General features: G+C 36.7%; 1 protein-coding gene across 2 annotated transcripts in view; it reads left to right on the top strand.

Moving 5' to 3' along the window:
- Positions 1-19,619, top strand: part of Gucy1b1 (guanylate cyclase 1 soluble subunit beta 1) — a 49,703-nt gene that overhangs the window by 7,594 nt on the left and 22,490 nt on the right. For both annotated transcript variants that reach the window (XM_090343208.1, XM_090343209.1), the window contains exons 3-4: positions 7,949-8,049; positions 9,719-9,837. In XM_090343208.1, coding sequence (XP_090199334.1) covers positions 7,949-8,049; positions 9,719-9,837 — 220 coding nt within the window. The remainder of the gene's footprint in view (positions 1-7,948; positions 8,050-9,718; positions 9,838-19,619) is intronic.

Genomic DNA, 19,619 nt, shown 5'->3' with positions numbered 1-19,619 from the left:
AAATTGTATGTATTTAGGCATACATTTGTACTAGTTGATGCTTTCATGTTGGTATGCATTTTTAAACAATTGCTCGACTAATATTATTATTATGTCCATCCCTTTGGGGGTGGTGAAAAGGGGGTAAATCCAGCCTTTGGACATTTTCCAGTATACATTACATTGTTGTTAAGCATAGAATAATCATATTACCATACCAAGTGACCATCTTTTTCATTAGTATTGGCTGAAAATAAAACAAGGAAAGGTACTATTTCTTTTGGAATGTAAGAGTCCTTGTAGTAGTCTCTTATGAACATACGACTAGGATTTAAAGCGCTGGTGACTGCGTTGCCAATTTCAATTATCACAAGATAGTTACTGGATTGTGAATTGGATTCAAGTCATGACTTTAGCCTGTATCTAAAAGCAGGTCTGTGAGATGCTTTCTAAACTCAGTGTTGTAGACTGCAGATTAATATTTGCAATACTGAAATTAAATTAGAAAACCAGATGGCAATACTCACTATGCTATCTCACTCTGAAAGCAGTAACTCACTTAGGTTGGACACTTACTATATGGTTCTACAGTGTCCCTAATACTTCATACCTGTGAACTCACTGAACTTACAGAGCACTGTAGAAAAGGGATCCACTCTTCATTCTTACTTGACAAATAAGAGAACAGAGCACTGATTTGGACAAAAGTAGACTGGGAATTATCCTCTAAGCTGTCTCCCAATAGGAAGGACCTCTCCACTCTTCTTATTTACTAAGATGATCAGTTTAGCAGCACACAAGTTTTACACCCCCCCTCCCACACATCACCACTGTCAATATCTTGTTTTTTGCCTTCTGGGATGTTCCAGCCCTTGGATAGGTGATTTTAATTATAATATTTTTAAAGGTTGTTTTATCTACCAACCAGCACATCTGGTCACAAAAATCTCATGTCCAAAAATTTGAGCAAGGTCTTTACTATGAGAAGAGCTACTACTCAATATTCCCTCCCCGACCCCCATCATGGATATGAACCACACACACACATGCACACACACACACACACACACACACACACACACACACACACACACACACACACTGATTTAAGTGAATTCATCCATTTAGGGAAGCTTATGTAAAGGCTCGTTTGAAACTTTTGTGAATGCATTTTCAGAACTGGTAATATGGAAAGCAGGGTAAATTACATTAAGAAAAAATAAAAAAGTAATAATCTAACAAGAGTAGTATTGCTTAAGGCTGGAGGTATGGCAAATGAAACCTGGAGTGCAAACCAAAAAAACACCCAAAACAAGAAAATTAAACAAACAAATGATGTTGCTTTGCCTAAAATTGAGATATAGGTGTAATTCATTTAAGCTTGGACCAGTGGCATGCTGACTGACTGGAAACAAATTCCAGATATTTTCTAGTAATATGGAAAATGTGAAGAGAAATGATTTAATCAGTTTATTTCTTCATTTTAAAACAACAAGATAATTTTTGCTCCTGTCACTTTGGTTACCCCATAGTGACTAATTCAAAATTAATAATGTATCCTTTACTATTTGGGGGAAATAGAATTGATAGAAAAAGTAAACTCATTGTTTAAATATTTTACTTTATTGTTGGGGTGATGTACAGAGGGGTTGCAGTTACATTCATCAGATAAGGGGTATATTACTTCATGAATACTGTTACTCTTTCCCATGTTTTTCTCCCACTTTTCCTCCCCTCTACCCCCCCCCACTTGTCTTGTTTTTCCCTTACCTTCCCATTTTGAAATACTCAAATAAACATATATATATATATAATATACAAAATACTAAAGTCAGATACAATAACAACATGAGATAAACCTTAAGGGGAGAAGAAGAAAAAAGAAATAGCTTCACATAGCACATTAAGAACAACAGTCATAAAGATAAACTTCTTGTTTCCATATCTGGAGTTCATTTCACTTAGCCTCATCCTATAGGGACATATGCTCATAGTTTTGAGCTATTATGATCTTCTGTTAGGAGAATCCTAGATGTGTACTAATTGTTACAAGTGAGAGATGCTATGGAGCCTATGTTTCTTTGGGTCTGGCTTACTTCACTTAATATCATTTTTTCCAAGTCTTTGGGGGCAATGCCATTCTTTCTGATGGCAGTATAGAATTCCATGATGTAAATATACCACATCTTCATGATCCATTCATCGACAGAGGGGCATCTGGGTTGGTTCCATATCTTAGCTATTGTCAGTAAACTCATTTTTATTTTCCAACAAATAACAACCTTAAAACATGAGTAGAAAAAAATGGAAGTTGATATTTAGAAAATTTTTCATATACATATTCAATGTTTAAACCATAATGAGACTAATATATAAAACACGATTACTTCTCATTTGGTTGTCATTTGAGAATCTGATTATTAATTTTAATCCAGTTTTCCTATGGTATATGGACTGCTTTTTCTGTGTGTGTTTGTAATTTAGAAAGAGTTAAAAAAATGAAAGTATGTATTTATACTCTTTCATTTGGAAGATTATTAAATTATACCTCTCAGAGAAACCAGTGGTTCTCCTGTCATATAAATTTTTATATATAATTTATATATTTTTAAATGGAAAAATTACATGTTTCATTGAATGTAGAAGTTGATGCTCAAAAATAATTTTGAAAGACTGAGTGAGTCTAGAAAATTTGGCTAGTATACATAACTAGATTTGGATCTCTCAAGCCTCAAAAACTGTATTTTAAGAAAATAAATCTTAGATGGTTAGAAATGCTAAATACAATGTTCAGTATATAAGTACATATACTATATAATATATAGACTCATAAAGATAAGTTATTCTTTGCTTTTAGGGAATAGCATGAGAGTTATAGGATAACAAAGTAAGTTCTAGAGGATTATGAAGAAATGTAAGTTGTACTATGAAAGTTGTCTTCATTAGCTAAATATTAGCTTACATCCTAGCTTTACTTCTGTTTCTCTTCCATGGAAGTAAAAATATAGGATTCAAAATGGAGGAGAGAAGTGTGTATTAGAAAGAAACCATTAACAATTTCCCCCAGAGTAGTGCCAGAAGAGTTCTAGGAGATATTCATTACGATCTCTGTGTTACATGAAGGATAAGACAAATGTGAGTTTGAGGTGTGATCTAACATTAATTTGGCTGGAGGTTAGAACAGTGTGAATGAGCAAGGAGAGACAAACAGAAGGCTTCATTATCTGGGAATTGCCAGGAGATTCCATGGAAGATCTGCCTTCCTGCCATTAGTTCTCTTGGTTATTATTCCCTTTGCACTGAATATACTCCTCTTCAGTCTAGTGCACAAGGCATTTGGTACTAGGCTTTGAGCTATGGCAATCACTTCTTTCCCAAATAGGGAAGAAGATTAAGAATGACCTAAAGAAAGAAAGGAATTGGTTTAGGAGGAGTCAGGTAACTGATGGAAGAGATCAGCTTCATCAGCTCTTTGCTGGGGGTGTGATGGGAATCATTGTTGTGGGAGCACTATGTTGACATGGCATCTACACTCCCCATGTCCAGCCCTACCCCCACTCCCACCCCGTGTGTGCTTGCTCGCACGTGCCACCCCCCCCCCCACATTGTGCCTGCTTTCTTCTAGCAGCAAAAATGAAACTTCAGGGCCAAGAGTTTGGCCTAGTGGTTAGAGTGCTTTCCTAGCATACACAAAGACCTGGGTTTGGTTCCTTAGTACTATATACATAGAACAGCCAGAAATGGTGTTGTGGCTCAAGTGGTAGAGCTCTAGCCTTGAGAAAGCCCAAGAACAGTGCCGAAAACCTGGGTTCAAGGCTCGGGACTGGCAAAAAAAAAAAAAGAAAAAAGAAAAGAAACTTCAGTAAGGGCAGTGACCCTTATGACTTCCCCATTGCTCACTGATATAAGCATGAAACATTATAAGTACTATAATATTTGTGGGTCAGGGGTGGGGAGGAGGATGGGAAAAAGAGATAAGAGGGATGCCAGTGGCTCATGCCCGTGATCCTATCTACTCAAGAGGCTGAAATCTGAGGATCACGGTTTGAAGCCAGCCTGGGCACAAAAAGCAGGAGCCTATCTCCAATTAGCTACCGGAAAACTGAAAGTGGAGTTGTGGCTAAAGCGTAGAATGTTAGCTTTGAGCAAAAGAGCTCAGGCACAGCACCCAGACCTTGAGTTGAAGCCCCACGACTGACCAAAAAAAAAAAAAAAAAAGTAGGGAAGAAGAAAAATGAACAATTCAACATCTCCAAAAGTTTCTAAGATACACGAAAACAGTCTTGATTTCTGAAGACTTATGAAATTCATTTTCTGAAAACTTACATTTTTTAAGAGGTGAATGTTTGCTCCTGCATACAATAGCTTGATTTTGTTTGTGCACCCAACAGAGAGCTCACTGTAAATGAACATTTCAGAGGGTAAAGCTCAAGAGATAAAATATTTAACTTTAGTAAAAAGAGAAAAAGAATTGCGAATATCTAACCTTATGGCTAGAGAATATTTGGAAAAGGTTTTCCCTTAATTTCATGGAAATGACCTGTGACTTCTGTGTGTAGATGATATCTGTCTCACTTAATAGTTGTTTTGGAATGTGTGGAGTTTCACAAACAAAATTTATTTCAGAAATTTATGTGGTCTGATTTATTCCAGTTGAAAAAGAAACAGCATAATGAACTGGAATTAATGTATAGTTTTATATGTATTTTATGCATATGTTCTAAATCAGAGGCTTCATATTCCCATCTATGGAATAATGTTAATAAAAATTATAATCATAAGGTTTTCTATGTCTTGATTTTATTCTTAGGAATTTATTCTTTTACATGTAAATATTAGCTGCAAATATATTATCAGAGTGGTGTTTACCCTTGTAGGAAAGATAAAAGCATTTCAACTTACTACCAGCATTTAACTATATTTAGACAATGCAAATTTATGTAGTCATGATATAGAACTCTATTTATTGACATTAAAAGTGTCTTTCATTATGTGGAATAGTGCATGACCATAATCCTGACACTGTGGCAATTAAGATTGTAAGAATAAAGATTTAAGCCAGCTGGGGCTACATAAAAGATCCCGATCCTGACTTAGTAAATATATAAATAAATAAATACCTCACACAACAAAAATATATTTGTTTCACATTAAGTTTAGAAAATCCAGGGGTTTGGGGTGGAGCACTGTGACTCATGTCTGTAATCCTTAGCTACTTAGGAGGCTGAAATCTGAGGATCCGGGTTTGAAGCCAGGTTTAAAGTCAGCTCACATAGGCAAGCAAGATTCAACTCCAATTAACTATCAAATCACTGAAGTAGAGCTGTAGCTTAAGTGGTAGAGTGCTAGCCTTTAGGATGGGAACAACTTAGCTCAAAGTACTAGGATGTCCCTCCCCCCACAAAATGAGTTTAAAGCAGTATATTACATATACCAGTATATTCAAACCTGAGTAACTTGAATATGATATTACAGGTAGCATTCATCAAAAGTGAAGTGAGAGGCTCTACATTATGCATATCCATTGTTTGGGGATAGATCAAAATACTTGAGGCTGGGTTCCTGGGGCTCACACCTGTAATCCTAATACTGAGGAGGCTGCGACCTGAAACTTGAAGTAGGAGGCTAACCTGAGCTGACTTGACTGATTTACAATCAGTCACCAAAAATTCATAAGTGCAAATGTGGCTCAAATGATAAAGTGCTAGCTTTGAGCACAGTGCTCAGGCCTTCTGAGTTCAAGCTCTGGGTCTGGCACATGGTAAAATTATGGAAAGAAAGCAAGAGAGAAATGAAGAAAAACAAAAATGGAAAGATGGAAGGAAGGAAGAAAAGGAAGGAAGGAAGGAAGGGAGGAAGGGAGGAAGGGAGGAAGGGAGGAAGGAAGGAAGGAAGGAAGGAAGGAAGGAAGGAAGGAAAGAAGGAAGGAAGGAAAGAAAGAAGGAAGAAAGAATGAAGAGTTAGAGGGAGGGAGGGAGGGAGGGAGGGAAACTCGAGAGGTCCTTGAAGAGCTGAATCCTCTTTAATAGTTTTATATGTCTGAGAAAGGAGAGACTAAATTTAGAGTTTATGTGTAGGTTTACAGTTGAGTTTGTATACATATGAAATACTGTAATCATTAGTAATATATAATGATTTATGCCTTTAGAACATAATTTATCTTTACAATTGTGGAGGTGAATTACATTGCTATTTCATTTTAAGGGGAAAAAAAGAGGTTTCAATCATGGGAAATCTGATTTGCTCAAGTTCACTCAGCTATGAAATTAGGCATTCAGATCCCAGAACTTAACAAAATTGTGGATGCTTTTTGAAGTGCTGGAGATGGAATCTGGGGTTCTTGTACCTGCCAGATCAATGTTCTGTCCCTGAGTGATACCCCAGCTCTGCATAACATTAGGAAACAAACACAACTGATAGAGTCAAAAGAACATAGGGTGTCTTGAAGGATATTTTCATGTGCAGATTATGACAAGACAGGCCATCACAGGAATTTCTCTTTGAATGAAAAAGCAGAGCTTCGGAGCTTCTGAGGAGAACGACGGTCACCCTGATCTGCCTTGAAGATCACTTGACTCCTCTGATCACTTTTCTGTACTCTGCTGTCTACATACAGTGATTTATGTGAGTGGGATGAGAGTCAGAATGGATTGCCAAACTCCATGTGTTCTGTGGATTTCACTTTTGGAGAGATTTTGAGCCATGTCTTAGCCTTCTCCTTTCGACACTTGTTTGAGAAGTCTTCCAAATCCTATCTAAATAAATGTATTTATAGAACCATGACAACTATTAACATTGTTAACTATAATTTCCTCCCACTAGCACTGTGTATATTTTGAGCTACTGTGTTTAATAAGCAATGAATAGAGCAGATGATTTTATCAGTGCACTTTGGCACCTCCAACTTCATGTTTAAAACATCACTCTTGGTCTTAACCCAAGTCTACCCCTAATAGCCTTTCTCAGTTCAGCTACTGACATCTTCCTTCCAATTACAGAGGCCAGAAATCCCTGTCTGCTCTGAGATTTCCCCTTCATTCACACTCAGTATCCAATCTATGAGAAAATTATGCAGAAGTTACCTTCAGCATTCACTTGGCGTTGAACCACTGCTCATGCCAGCTCTGCTTCCAATCACTGGCCCTGCAATGCATGGACAAAACCATTGCCCCTTTTCAATGCAGTGCACAGATGAATCCTGTCCACCTGCATCAGTCTCTGTCTCTGCTCATATCCTAACAGCTTCAGCCTCTCCTCCCCTCACCTCGTGTGGGTCTTCCCTGTGTTCAACCACGCCAGGCACCATGGCCCCTTCTGACCTTGATTTTCTTCCTTTCTTCTGTTTCAGCCTAGCTGGCCTCTGTTGTGCCTCCTGCAGCCTACCATATGATACACTTCCTCAGACTGCTAGCCGCAACTTACATGCCAGCTGTTTAGGGAGGCCTTTTTCACCTTCATGCCCAAATATCCGAATTTTATGTTCTTTCTGCCCCCCTACTATAGTCTCTATATTCCCAAAGAGCAAGAAATTGGGTCTGTTTTGCTAAAAATTATATTAGTACCTTAAACTTAGAGGGTCTCCACAATCAGTTGCTGAATAGATAAGAACTCCAAAATGAAAACTCTTTTTTTGTCAGTTGTGGGACTTGAACTCTGGGCCTGGGCGCTGTCCCTGAGCTCTACTGCCCTACCCGTTGAGCCACAGTGCCATTTCCCCCAAATGAAAATTCTTGGTTCTATTTAACACAAGTTATTATAGAGATTTGTTTTACTAAAATATAGTTAAGTGTGAAGTTTGATTTGGGAGAAGGATAGGACATTGCTTAATCACAATGTTAATTTAAACAGGCTTGCCAAAAACCAAATCCTATTTAAGATATAAAAACATACTTTATGCATTGATTATAGAGGTATTGGCTGTTGTATTTCAGCTCCCTGCTCTCATCTTTCTCTCACTTTCGTTTTGCAGAAAAGAGGCCCAGTTAGATGAAGAAGGACAGTTTCTTGTCAGAATAATATATGATGATTCCAAAACTTATGATTTGGTTGCTGCTGCAAGCAAAGTACTCAGTAAGTTGGCTGCAACTTCAGTTACATGGAGAAACTCAAAGCATGCTTTATTTCACAAGATCTTTCAAGAATGGAAAATGGAAAGAGGGCTTTCTTTCCCTTTCTACAGAAAGCAATGTACTAGAAAGGAATTTTAATATGGATACTTGATGAAATAATTTCCGTTATGATGTCAAGAATGTAGTAGTCACACAAGTGTAGTAGACTATCATAAGTTGTGTCAGCCATTAGCAAAAGACAAAAGCAAAGACATTTCTGGGGGGGAGAGAGAGTGTGAGTTTATTCCAGAAGAAGGCAATTCTCAGGGAAAAATAGTTTTTCTCAAAGTATCATCTGCAATCTCCATATTTCTTAATTTATCTTGGACTACATTTCATGTAGAATAGAAGCAAGCTGGTTAGTTTCACTTAGTGGAAAATAAGAATTAGAAACAAAAATAAGTGTTTAATAATATTTGACACAATAATTAATTATTGACACAAACATGAAACAAGCTTGATAACTGCAAGTTTGAACATTTGTAATCATGAAAAACAGTGTGGTCAGGAGTAGAGTTAAAAGGGATATCATGTAAAATTTTAATCTAATGATACATTAAAGTGATTTTCTTGGAGAATGACTTTGTATCATTAAAGTCTTGTGAAAAATATTTTCAAACATTTAAGGAATTCTCCCCCTCCCCCCCAAAATTAGATATTTTCATTTACATTCACGTGTGAAGATATTCTTGCGGTTTTTTGGTAATGGTGGGGTTGTATGTGTTATGCAAAAGTAAAAGATTAATAAAGCAAAAGTAAAAAAATTCATTAAGGCAACTCCTTTGAACAATTAAAGTCTAACAACATGAATAGCAACAAACTTATCCTTGAGTTGGTGGAGGGAGGGGTCATAGGGAGAGGTGTGGATTGATGCAGAAAGATAGGGTGGGAAAATGCTGTGATACTATTTAATATTTATATGTAAAGTTAAAACTAGGAAAATTAAGGGGATAGAGGAGTTGGGAAAGATGGGAAGAATAGTAGAAGGTGTGATATTGATCAAAGTGCAGTATACTCATAAACTGACATGTTAAATTGTTTATCTTTTGTACAACTACATAAACACAATAAGATTATAATGAAAAGGGGGGTTGGAAATCCAATCAGTTAGAGAAGGTTTTTTTTTTTTTTATAAATTTTTATACCCATTTGTTGAATAAAATAATATTTAAAATGGAAACTTTTGGAAATAGTACTGATAATACAGAAAAGCCGGATCTTGAGATATGTACTACTTCTGATCAACTTGTTAAATATCAATATCTATATAAAAGTATTTTGCATCAAAATATTGTTCTGCATATTCTTGATGATTTAAAACAACCTTTGTATTTTTTTGAAGAAACAAGAATGCATTGATGATATATAATAATAACAGAATTAAGTATAGATGTTGAGAAATAGTTATATTGCTAGTTAAGTACAAATAGATACTAGTAACATGTTAAGATATTGTGTTTTCAGATATTGTGTCTCTTGTATTGTACTGGCTGAAATTTTTGTCTCTTGATTCAAATTCACCCTGCACAGAATCATGGGTATTTTAAATCATTATCTTACTTTCATTCCTCTCATGAACAGTATCTCACTTATTTTGTGTGTTTTTCCCTCCTTTCAAACCTACATAACAGATCTCAATGCTGGGGAAATTCTCCAAATGTTTGGGAAGATGTTTTTTGTCTTCTGCCAAGAATCTGGTTATGATACCATCTTGCGTGTCCTAGGATCCAATGTCAGAGAATTTCTGCAGGTGAGCAATGAGAGGTTCTGCAGTTCTGCATTTTGAAGTTTTAAGGTTTTTATGTTTTATTTGTGTGATATCAGGATTTAGACTTAAGATCACATACTTACTTGCCTTGCGTGACCATTGTTTTACCACTTGAGGCATGCCACTAGTCTACCTTTTTATTGTTATTGTGGAGATGGAGTCTAGTGAAATCTCTAGGATTATCTCAAGCCAATGTTTTCTGAATCTGAGACTCCTAAATTACAGATGTGAAGCAGACAAACACCCAGCTGAGTTTGTGATTCCTTTTGTTGTTGTTGTTGTTCTAGTACTGGGGCTTGAAATCAGAACTCAGGGCCTCCAGATGTCATTCTGCTTTTGCATTCATGGCTGGTACTCTAAACACTTTAGGCAAGCCTCTAGTTTCAGCTTTTTGCTGGTTAAGTAACTGAACTGGTATTGTGATTCTCAATTATCACCTTTCTAGTAGCTCAGAAAACAGACCTGAGCCACATCAGTGCCAGTCGAGTTTATGGTTCTTAAGAATAGTTTTATTCATGGGGCTGGGAGCATATCCTAATGGTAGAGTACTTGCCTAGCATGCACGAAGACCCAGGTTTGATTCCTCAGTACCACATACACCAAAAAAAACAAACAAACCCAGAAGTGGTGCTATAGCTCAAGTGGTAGAGTGCTGGCCTTGAGGAATGCCCAAGGACAGTGCTCAAGTCCTGAATCCAACCCCCAGGACTGGCAAAAAAAAAAAAAAAAAAGAATAGTTTTATTCAGTCAGCTAGACAAGAGTGTCCTGCTACTAAAAAGGAGCACTAGTGATGTTTTCCACATAGAATAATATTTATTAGAGGGACTGTATTCTATTTTAGCACTTTTATATTATATGTCTTCTTAATTCCTAGCCGCTTACACTGAACATGCAAATCTTAAATTAGTGTTCTTTTAAAAATCTCTCAGGGTCAATTATGATCTATTCAATTGCTTTTTCATGATTATGCATTCAACTGGCATAATTCTGTGCATTATACATATAATATAGCGTTATATTCTGTTTGTATAGCATCCCTATAACTTGGAGTCTAATTAAATAGGATTTATGAACTCTTACCTAAACGTTTTAACTTGCAAAAAGCACTTTTCGTGTTCACCTTGAAAAATGTTGGAGAACTGATAATATGGAGTCATCATTTACAGAAAAGAAGATAGAAGAGTTTCAAAGGTTATTTCAGGTTTGTGTATTCAAAAATAAAAACACAAAAAATCACAAAGATTATTATTTTATATTGTAGTCTTGTTAAAAGCTGTCTCTAGAAGCTGGATGTCAGTGACTCACACCTGAAATCCTAGTGACTCAGGAGGCTGAGATCTCCGGATTGCCATTGAAAGCCACACCAGGCAGGAAAATCCATGGAACTGTCATCTCCAATTAACCACCAAAAAAGCCAGAAGTGAAGATATGCCTTGAGTGGCATAGCGCTGGTCTTGAGCATGCAAGCTCAGGAACACTGCTCATGCTCTACATCCAAGACCTAGGACTGGGACACGCACAAAAAATTACTAGATCCTGGTAATGGTCATTCTAGCTTGTAATCCTAGCTAGTCAGCTGAATGAGGTCTGAGGATCTTATGGTTTGAAGCCAGGCCAGGCAGGAAAATATCTATAAGATTCTTTTCACCAGTAACCATCAAAACTCTGGAAGTGAAGCTGTGGCTCAAGTGGTAGAGTGTCAGCCTTGAGCAGAAAGAGCTAAATGTATTTAAGCCCTGACTTTATGCTCTAGTACAGGCATACAGACTGTGTGTGTGTGTGGGTGTGTGTGTGTGTGTGTGTGTGTGTGTATGTATGTGTGTTTACGTATATTTATATATACACACATACTAGAAATTTACATATTAGGTGGGAGAGTATTTTTGGAATTATAGTTCTATTTTAAGCTGAGTATGTGTGAGACCCTCTTATTACAGTGTCTTAACATTGAAAATTATGGAACTGTCTGCAAAGATCATGTCTAAGAGGGCTGCAGAGAGCAGCCAGACCTTGTTGGAAAATGATGTCAGCCCAGTACCAGCTGAACCCAAGCCCAGCATTGGAGGAATGTAAACTACTTGCAGGCCAGCTGCATTATTCATTTAACAACCAAAATAAGAACTTTCATGTTTAATCAAAATGTCTGCTGTTTACACAGAGACATTTTTCTTACAAACTTAAAACAGTGTTAAATCATGTTGGAAACTCGTTTTCAGGCTTCTGCCAAGGATTTACTAAATTAGTGTCGAAAAAAGAATACAAAACCTTCCTCTTTCTAATGAAGCTGCTACTGGGATGGTCTGAAATTATGAAGTAGGGGGAATTTAGGAGATTATTTGAATGGATTGATATGATACATAAAAATTGAGGGAATTTAGATTTTGGGATAGTCTCGAATTGTATTTTATTATATTTGCATACATCAGTATACAAGGGGCCATCACTGCGATAAAGTACCTGTCCTATTTTAGCTTTTGGTTGATCATGCGGCTTGAACTCATGGCCTGGAGGCTGTCCCTGAGTTTTTGTGCTCAAGGCATAACTCTACAACTTGATCCAAAGCCTTACTTCCAATTTTCTGATGGTTAATTGGAGATAAGATTCTCACAGACTTTCCTGCCTAGGCTGGAATGGTTGATGCTCAGATTTCAACCTCCTGAGTATTTAGGATTACAAGTACAAGCCCACCAGTGCCCCGCTCCTCTCCTATTGACCACTGTCACATGCTGTTCTCAAAGGGCCAGTAAGGAAATGCTTTTAGGAAGTTTTTCACCTGTAGTCATTGTGACCCCTACCTGGAAGTTAGTAGGGAGTCCTACAGCACAATTATAGGTATTACTTTCTCTGAGCTCTGCACTTGTGTCTTTCAGGGATCCATGAGATACAGCATTTACCAGATCCCCAAACGGAGCAAAAAGAGATTACAAAATACCTCTTACCTAATTTTATATTAAAATTTATCAAACGTATCTTTAAATTCAATGTGAGTTTTCAATAACAACAATGAAGGAAATACTAATTGAGGCCACTGCACAATTTTCAGGGTGTAGAGGGATGGATTCAGTGATACAGCACTGGTCATGAGCTGAAAAAACCAAGTGAGAATGAGAAGCACTGTATTTAAGCCCTGATACTAGGGCAACACACACACACACACACACACACACACACACACACACACACACACAACACACACACTTTTTTTCTGGTAAATATCATGACAAATCCAATGTTTTAAAAGTGTTTTTCTTAAAAATCTCTTTGTTATGAATAGGCTAAGTAAACTTTTTTTTTTTTTGGTGAGTCATGTAGCTTGAACTCTGCACTCTTTGTTCAAGGCTAGCATTCTACCACTTTAAGTCACAGTTGCACTTCTGGTTTTCTGGTGGTTAATTGGAGATAAGAGTCTCACAGACTTTTGTTCAGGGCTGGCTTTGAACCATGATACTCAGATCTCAACCTGAGTAGCTAGGATTACAGGCATAACCCACTAGTGCCTGGCTAAGTAAACAAAATTTAAAACAAGTATCTGTACAATAAAGCAATTGATTTGTTCATACATGGTTTTAAAATCCTAGCTCACATGTAAAACCTTTTTCTTCTCAGACATTAATCAAACATTGTACACAGAACACTTCAGTCGTTTAGTAAGGAGTAAGGTGAACTCAACTTCATTGACTATTGTGAAGACATTGTAAAAGCTTTTATATATTTTCTATCCCCTAGTTTTAATCAGTCATCAAATATTTAAACCGTATTTACTAAATACTGGATTTAAAGAACTCAGTCATTTGGGTTTTACATTTCTCCCACATAATTCTTTGGGAAGTTATCTGGAGATTGATAAATCTCCTGCTTCTTTTTCTTTTCTTTGTTGTTGTTTTTTTCTGTGTACATGGTACCAAAGAATCGAACCTGGGTCTTCATGCATACTAGGCAAGCACTCTACCACTAGGCCAAACTCCCTGCCCGCTTCTTTTTCTTTATATTTCCTATCTCTTAGCCATTCTAGCGTTCTAATGATTTGTCTGAAATATAAACACATCTCACTACAGTATTTTCTTGCTTAAACATTTGATCAGATTTTCATTTGTAGTTGGAAATATTAACAAACATTTCAGACAATGGAAGCTATTTTCATCCTCTGTTCCACTCCTTTCTCTCTAAGTTTAGACATTCTTAACCAGTTTTTAGATCCTTGTGTCGATTTTGACTCATTCATCTTCTCTCTGTGAAGAAAAATAGAACTCTTTATTGTCATTATTGTTAAAGAGCTGTTCAGATGGCTTTGTATTCAGCATTTCCATTTATGAGGACAACACAGCCTTTCCCACATCATCCCTTCCCCTATCTACCTGAACTGCACTCATTCCCTCCAGTTATCTGGTTCTATTTCTCTGCACATGTACATTGAATATTATGGCAAATAGGAGAATTCCTTGATGAGACAAATCTGAAGGAATCTCAGTGCAACAGACGAAAGCCAGGGCATCTCTATTTGGGGCTCATGACTAAGAAACCACTCCACAGCACAGGGCTTTTCACACTGAGCTCTAAAACCCCTGCCTCTGGCAAAACCCAACACCTCCCACCTCATCCTCACCACCCTCACATCATCCTACTTCTACTCTTCAATGTCATCAGGAATAGGCAGTTTAAATATCTGGACTTCCGTCCCTAGTCTCTGAACTCTGAACATCTTGAACACATCAGCTCTGGAGAGCCTGCTTAAATGCACATTTACATGCCTCTTATCCTGGTCTGATCTAATGCAGCTGGAGTGAGACTCGAAAAATCGGTTGTGAATTACATTTCTCAATTCCCTCCTTTGTACACACTTTATCACTTGGCCTAGAGCATCCATCTTCTCACCTCATTACATTGTGTTCACCTGCAGGTCAAATTGTCTCTTCTGGAAAGACTTCTCTCTTCTCCAATCTCTACTCCGCATGAATCAGATTTGCTTTTCTCCTGCTTTCAGGGAACTGTTTGCCTAGCCATAGTTGTTCTTATGTCACATTATCATTTCCTGTGTGTCAGACTGGAATGTAAACTTCAAGAGGACATGCATAATCTCTTACTGGCAGTATCTCCACAGACTGTGTCTAGAACAGTGAATATCATTTTAAAGAAGGAATTCACAATTGACCACTGGAACCAACATAGAAAGAAAACATCAGTACAACACAAACTAAGTCACAGCTCAGGAGTTACAAACTCCAATACCCCTTTGGAGATGAAGCATAAACTGAAATAGAAGTCTTAACACAGAGTAAAAGTTAATCACTGTTAATCATTTTTCAGATGTTTGCTTTAACAGTCCTATGTGAAATTTGGAGCTTTGTGGAAATAGCATGGAACATTATGTGCCACACTGGTGGCTCATACTTAGCTACAGACAAGCTGATAAATAAGCCTTAAATTTTATACTCCAAGTTCAAGGGTTCAAGGAAACAGTGGGGTGGCTCATGCCCGTAATTCTAGATACCAGGATCTGTTTAAAGGAGGCCTGGGCAGAAAAGTTCATGAGATGCTTATTTCCCATTATACAGCCAAACATCAGAAGCAGATATATGGCTCATGTAGCAGAGTGCCAGCCTTCAGTGACAAATCCAAGGTTGCAAGGCCCTGGGTTCAAGCCTCAATATTGATACCACAACAAAAAAAAAGAAAAAGAGAGAAAGAAAGAAAGAAAGAAAGAAAGAAAGAAAGAAAGAAAGAAAGAAAGAAAGAAAGGAAGAAGGAAGGAAGGAAGGAAGGAAGGAAGGAAGGAAGGAAGGAAGGAAGAAAGAAAGAAAGAGAAAAAGAAAGAAAGAAAGAAAGGGAGGGGGGAACAATGTAGATAATGTCTGTAGTTTATTTCCAAAAAAGTACCCTTTTTCTCACTGATTTTATTATTTGCATTATTTAGTTGATTTAAATAACTGATATTAATATGTCTTCTCTTGAAGATTTTGCTTATATCAGATTTATGACTATGATTATACAATTTCTCTTGTACTTTTAAATTAAGTACATTTTTTTCATTGTGCCTGTTTTAAACCATCTTGAACTTCTAACAAAAAATAGCCCCAAATCCAATTGGCTCCAATGATAAAACATGAGAGATAGTCTCAGAAGAAACTTTCTACAAACATATTTCTTAGTGTAGAAGTTTGGAGTTGATTTTTCTTGTAGTTTCTGTTAAGCCATCCATTTATAGGCTATTGGTGAAAAGAAATGTTTAACTGAAAACATGATTTATCTGAATAGGATACATATTTTTTCTAGTCCTGGGGCTTGAATTCTGGCCCTGGACACTGTCCTCATACTTTCTCAAGTCTCGTGCTCTATCATTTGAGCCACAGCACCACTTCTGTCTTTGTCTGTCTATTTGGTACCAAGGAATGGAACCTAAGGTTTCTCGCATGCTAGGCAAGCAATCTACCACTAGGCCACACTCCTGGCCCAAAAGAGTTTTTTTTTTTTTTTTTTTCCTGATGGCTGGATTTTCCATATATTATCTAGATATACTGTTTTTAAACATCAGACTTACAATAAGATTTTTTTCTGTTTTGATTCATTTTAAAATACTTTGATTACCTTTAACTAGTTGCACAGAAGAGCTGCTATTCAACAAAGCAATTTATGAATGCAATGCATCTGGATTAATGTCACCCCTTTCAACATTGTCACACATTTCTCCCAAGCCATCACTTCCCTTACTTTGCTTAAATTTTGGAGGATATACATTGATTTTTTTTTTATTCCCAAGCCATCACTTCCCTTACTTTGCTTAAATTTTGGAGGATATACATTGATTTTTTTTATTGCATTCTTCTCCCCCCACACACAGTTTACTTTTTTTGTTTTTAAATCAGCAAAAAATATGTTCTTTCATGCTTAGGTTATATAGATTTCTACCCAGGCTTTTTAGCATATTGATTAAACCACTGCAGAATACAGACAGGATTTGTAAACTCCAGGAGAAAACACTTGAAGGCATGAAGGCTCAGTGGAAGCCATATCCACCCTAACCCATGCTCCTGACTGACTACTTCCAATGGTAGGCAATGTTCTCCAAAGAGCATCTGCAGCTCATGTCCATTCTATAATATGGCTTTGCCTGACCCTGTCACAAGATGTAATTCCTCTCACCTTGGATCCTGGTTGGCTTTAGTTATTATTAGACCAATGAGCTATGGCAGACCTAACATATTAAAACTTCCTGGGCTACAACCTAAGAAGTCTTGAGGTTTATTCCTGGTCTCTAAATAGTTTTCCAGATAATGCTCCCTCTAGGAACTCGGATACATGACATGGGAAGCTGAAGCACCACAGAAAGACTTTCAGACAGCAGATCTGGTTGAACTTGGAGCAAATAGTCGGCTATAACTTGTAGACATTTGAATGGCTCATTTTAGAAAGATAATCTACTACAGAGAGTCATCAGCCCCAGCTATTCTATGACTTCAAGTCCATGAAAATCTTCCAGATTTAGTCAGGCAACCCGCAGAATTATCAATGATACTAATAGATTAGCGTTGCAAGCAATTGCATTTTGTTGTGATCTGTTACAGAGTAATGAATAAGTGGGAATAATGGATCATTGGAATAATATTCTTTTTTGCTTTGTGTCAATGATAGTATGTATGTGCAGACATATACAATGAATCAAGAGCTATTATAAAATCACAAGAACAGGATAATATAGGACCTCTGGGAATGAGATCAAGTCAGTACATGGCAGGACCACCCGCCATTTTCAGTAGCATTGCATTATGACATTCTATATTCAGTATCAGGGGTAAATGAAGATAATATATATTAACTATTGAAAAGTAAGTAAGTGTAGTTTAGAAAACAACCATTAGGAATTAACTTATGACCTCACTGAGCTACACAAGACCTCATTTGAATATTGCACTACATTTACATTGTTTGCTGGAGTCCTAGCTCTACCTGCTGATGCTGGTGTGGTGGTAATTTCCTTTATTCACTCAATCTACATAAATTCATGCTTCTGAACTCGTGTCTGTGATCAATCTCCAATGAGATTTTCTTCAATTCCAGTTAGCTCCCGGTTTTGGCTCATAAAATACAACATTGTGTTTTGGCCAGCCAACTAGCATCAAAGGATTGATGAGTTATCTAATTCTTAAATGTTTGTGCTAAGAGTTATTTTGGGAAATATGAGGATTTTCCTGAACAGCTGTAAAATTCTAATAAGTCCCTAAATTATTTATTTCTTTGAAAAGAATGCACCATTTGTTTCATTTTTAACTTTGGAATTTCAAAATAAACAGTTTACTCATCAACCTAAATGACAATCTACAATTAAAAAATCTAACATCTACAATCTACAATTAAAAAATTGCATACAAGGGTTTAATTTCATTTTGAAAGATATCTGTGAACAATAGTAAGAAATATTTTTAAACCAGATTATTTTTTCTCATAGAATAACTAGCATATATTCTCATAATCCCACACAATATGGATTAATTGTCAGATGTGGCATTATAGGTGAGGGAATCGTTTTTATTTTTTTTTACTTTGTGCTAGTACATGTGTCTTCCACTTCCTTAGTTTGCTAATTCAGCTGGTTCTCTACCACTTGGTCATTGCTTATAGTCTAGCTTTTTGCTAGTTATTTTGAAAATGAACTCTCCAGAATTTTCTATGCTGCCCCGTTTCAAACTGAAATGCTCTACTGATTAGCCTTCTAATGATTTCACGCCTGAGCCATGATATGCACTTGGATGAAGGATCATTATTTATTTATTCTTGACATGGGTTTAAATCCCAAGAATCTGTTTATATATTTTCATAGATATAATTCTTTGATATGTTTCTGGTTTTCTTTTGATTAAAGTATTTTTCTCGAAGCCAAGAACTTTTTTTTTCGTGTGTGTGTGTGTGTGTGTGTGTGTGTGTGTGTGTGTGTGTGTGTTTAATTCTGGGGGTAATGTATAGAGGGGTTACAGTTACATTCACCAGGTAGTAGTTATATTACTTCTCACACATTACTCCTCATGTTTTTGTCCCCATTTCCTTCCCCCGACTCCCTCCCAATCATCTTGTTTTCCTCCCTTCCCTTTTCTGTTTCAAATAAACAAATAACTGTATATACAATATACCGGGTAACAATATCGGATACAGTGAAGCCAAGCACTGTTGATTCAAACCTTACTCATCCTAGCTATTCAGAAAGTTGAGATATGAGCATTGTAATTCAGAGCCACCCTAGGAAAGAAATTTTGTGAGTGAGTCCCTTATCTCCAATTATGTACCATAAAAATGTGAAGTAGGGCTATGGCTCAAGTGGTAGAGTGCTAGCCTTGAGAAAAGAAAACTCAGATCCTAAGTTCAAGTCCCTGGACCAGCAAACAGGCACATACACAAATTCTTTTTAAGAAGATGGTACGATAACTATATACAGCTGGACAGCTATTCCTATTTAAATAATATCAGTGGCTCTGGTACAGTTTTTTTTTCATTTAGGGCTTTTTACTTTTTTTTATATGACTCTGAACATTTCATTTGGAAGATATTTATATCTTAGGAAATAGCTTCCAGAAGCAAAGGTAGAAAAATGTTCTGAAAGCATAATGTATTACTTGCTCTGATTTTATACCTTATGTCTGTTTTGTGCTTCCCATTATTTAGGATTGAAACTACTATTTTAATTATCGATTTCTCAAATGGCTTCTTAGAAAACTTCATGAGATAATTCCATGTTACATGATCTTCATTGAAAATATTGAGAGAAAGAGGGACAGAA

This window comes from Megascapheus bottae, chromosome 13, assembly GCF_031878675.1.
Source record: "Megascapheus bottae isolate mThoBot1 chromosome 13, mThoBot2.hap1, whole genome shotgun sequence".
Lineage (NCBI taxonomy): Eukaryota > Metazoa > Chordata > Mammalia > Rodentia > Geomyidae > Megascapheus > Megascapheus bottae.
The sequence above is the reverse complement of the archived record's forward strand: the minus strand, read 5'-3'. Positions and strand labels throughout refer to the sequence as shown.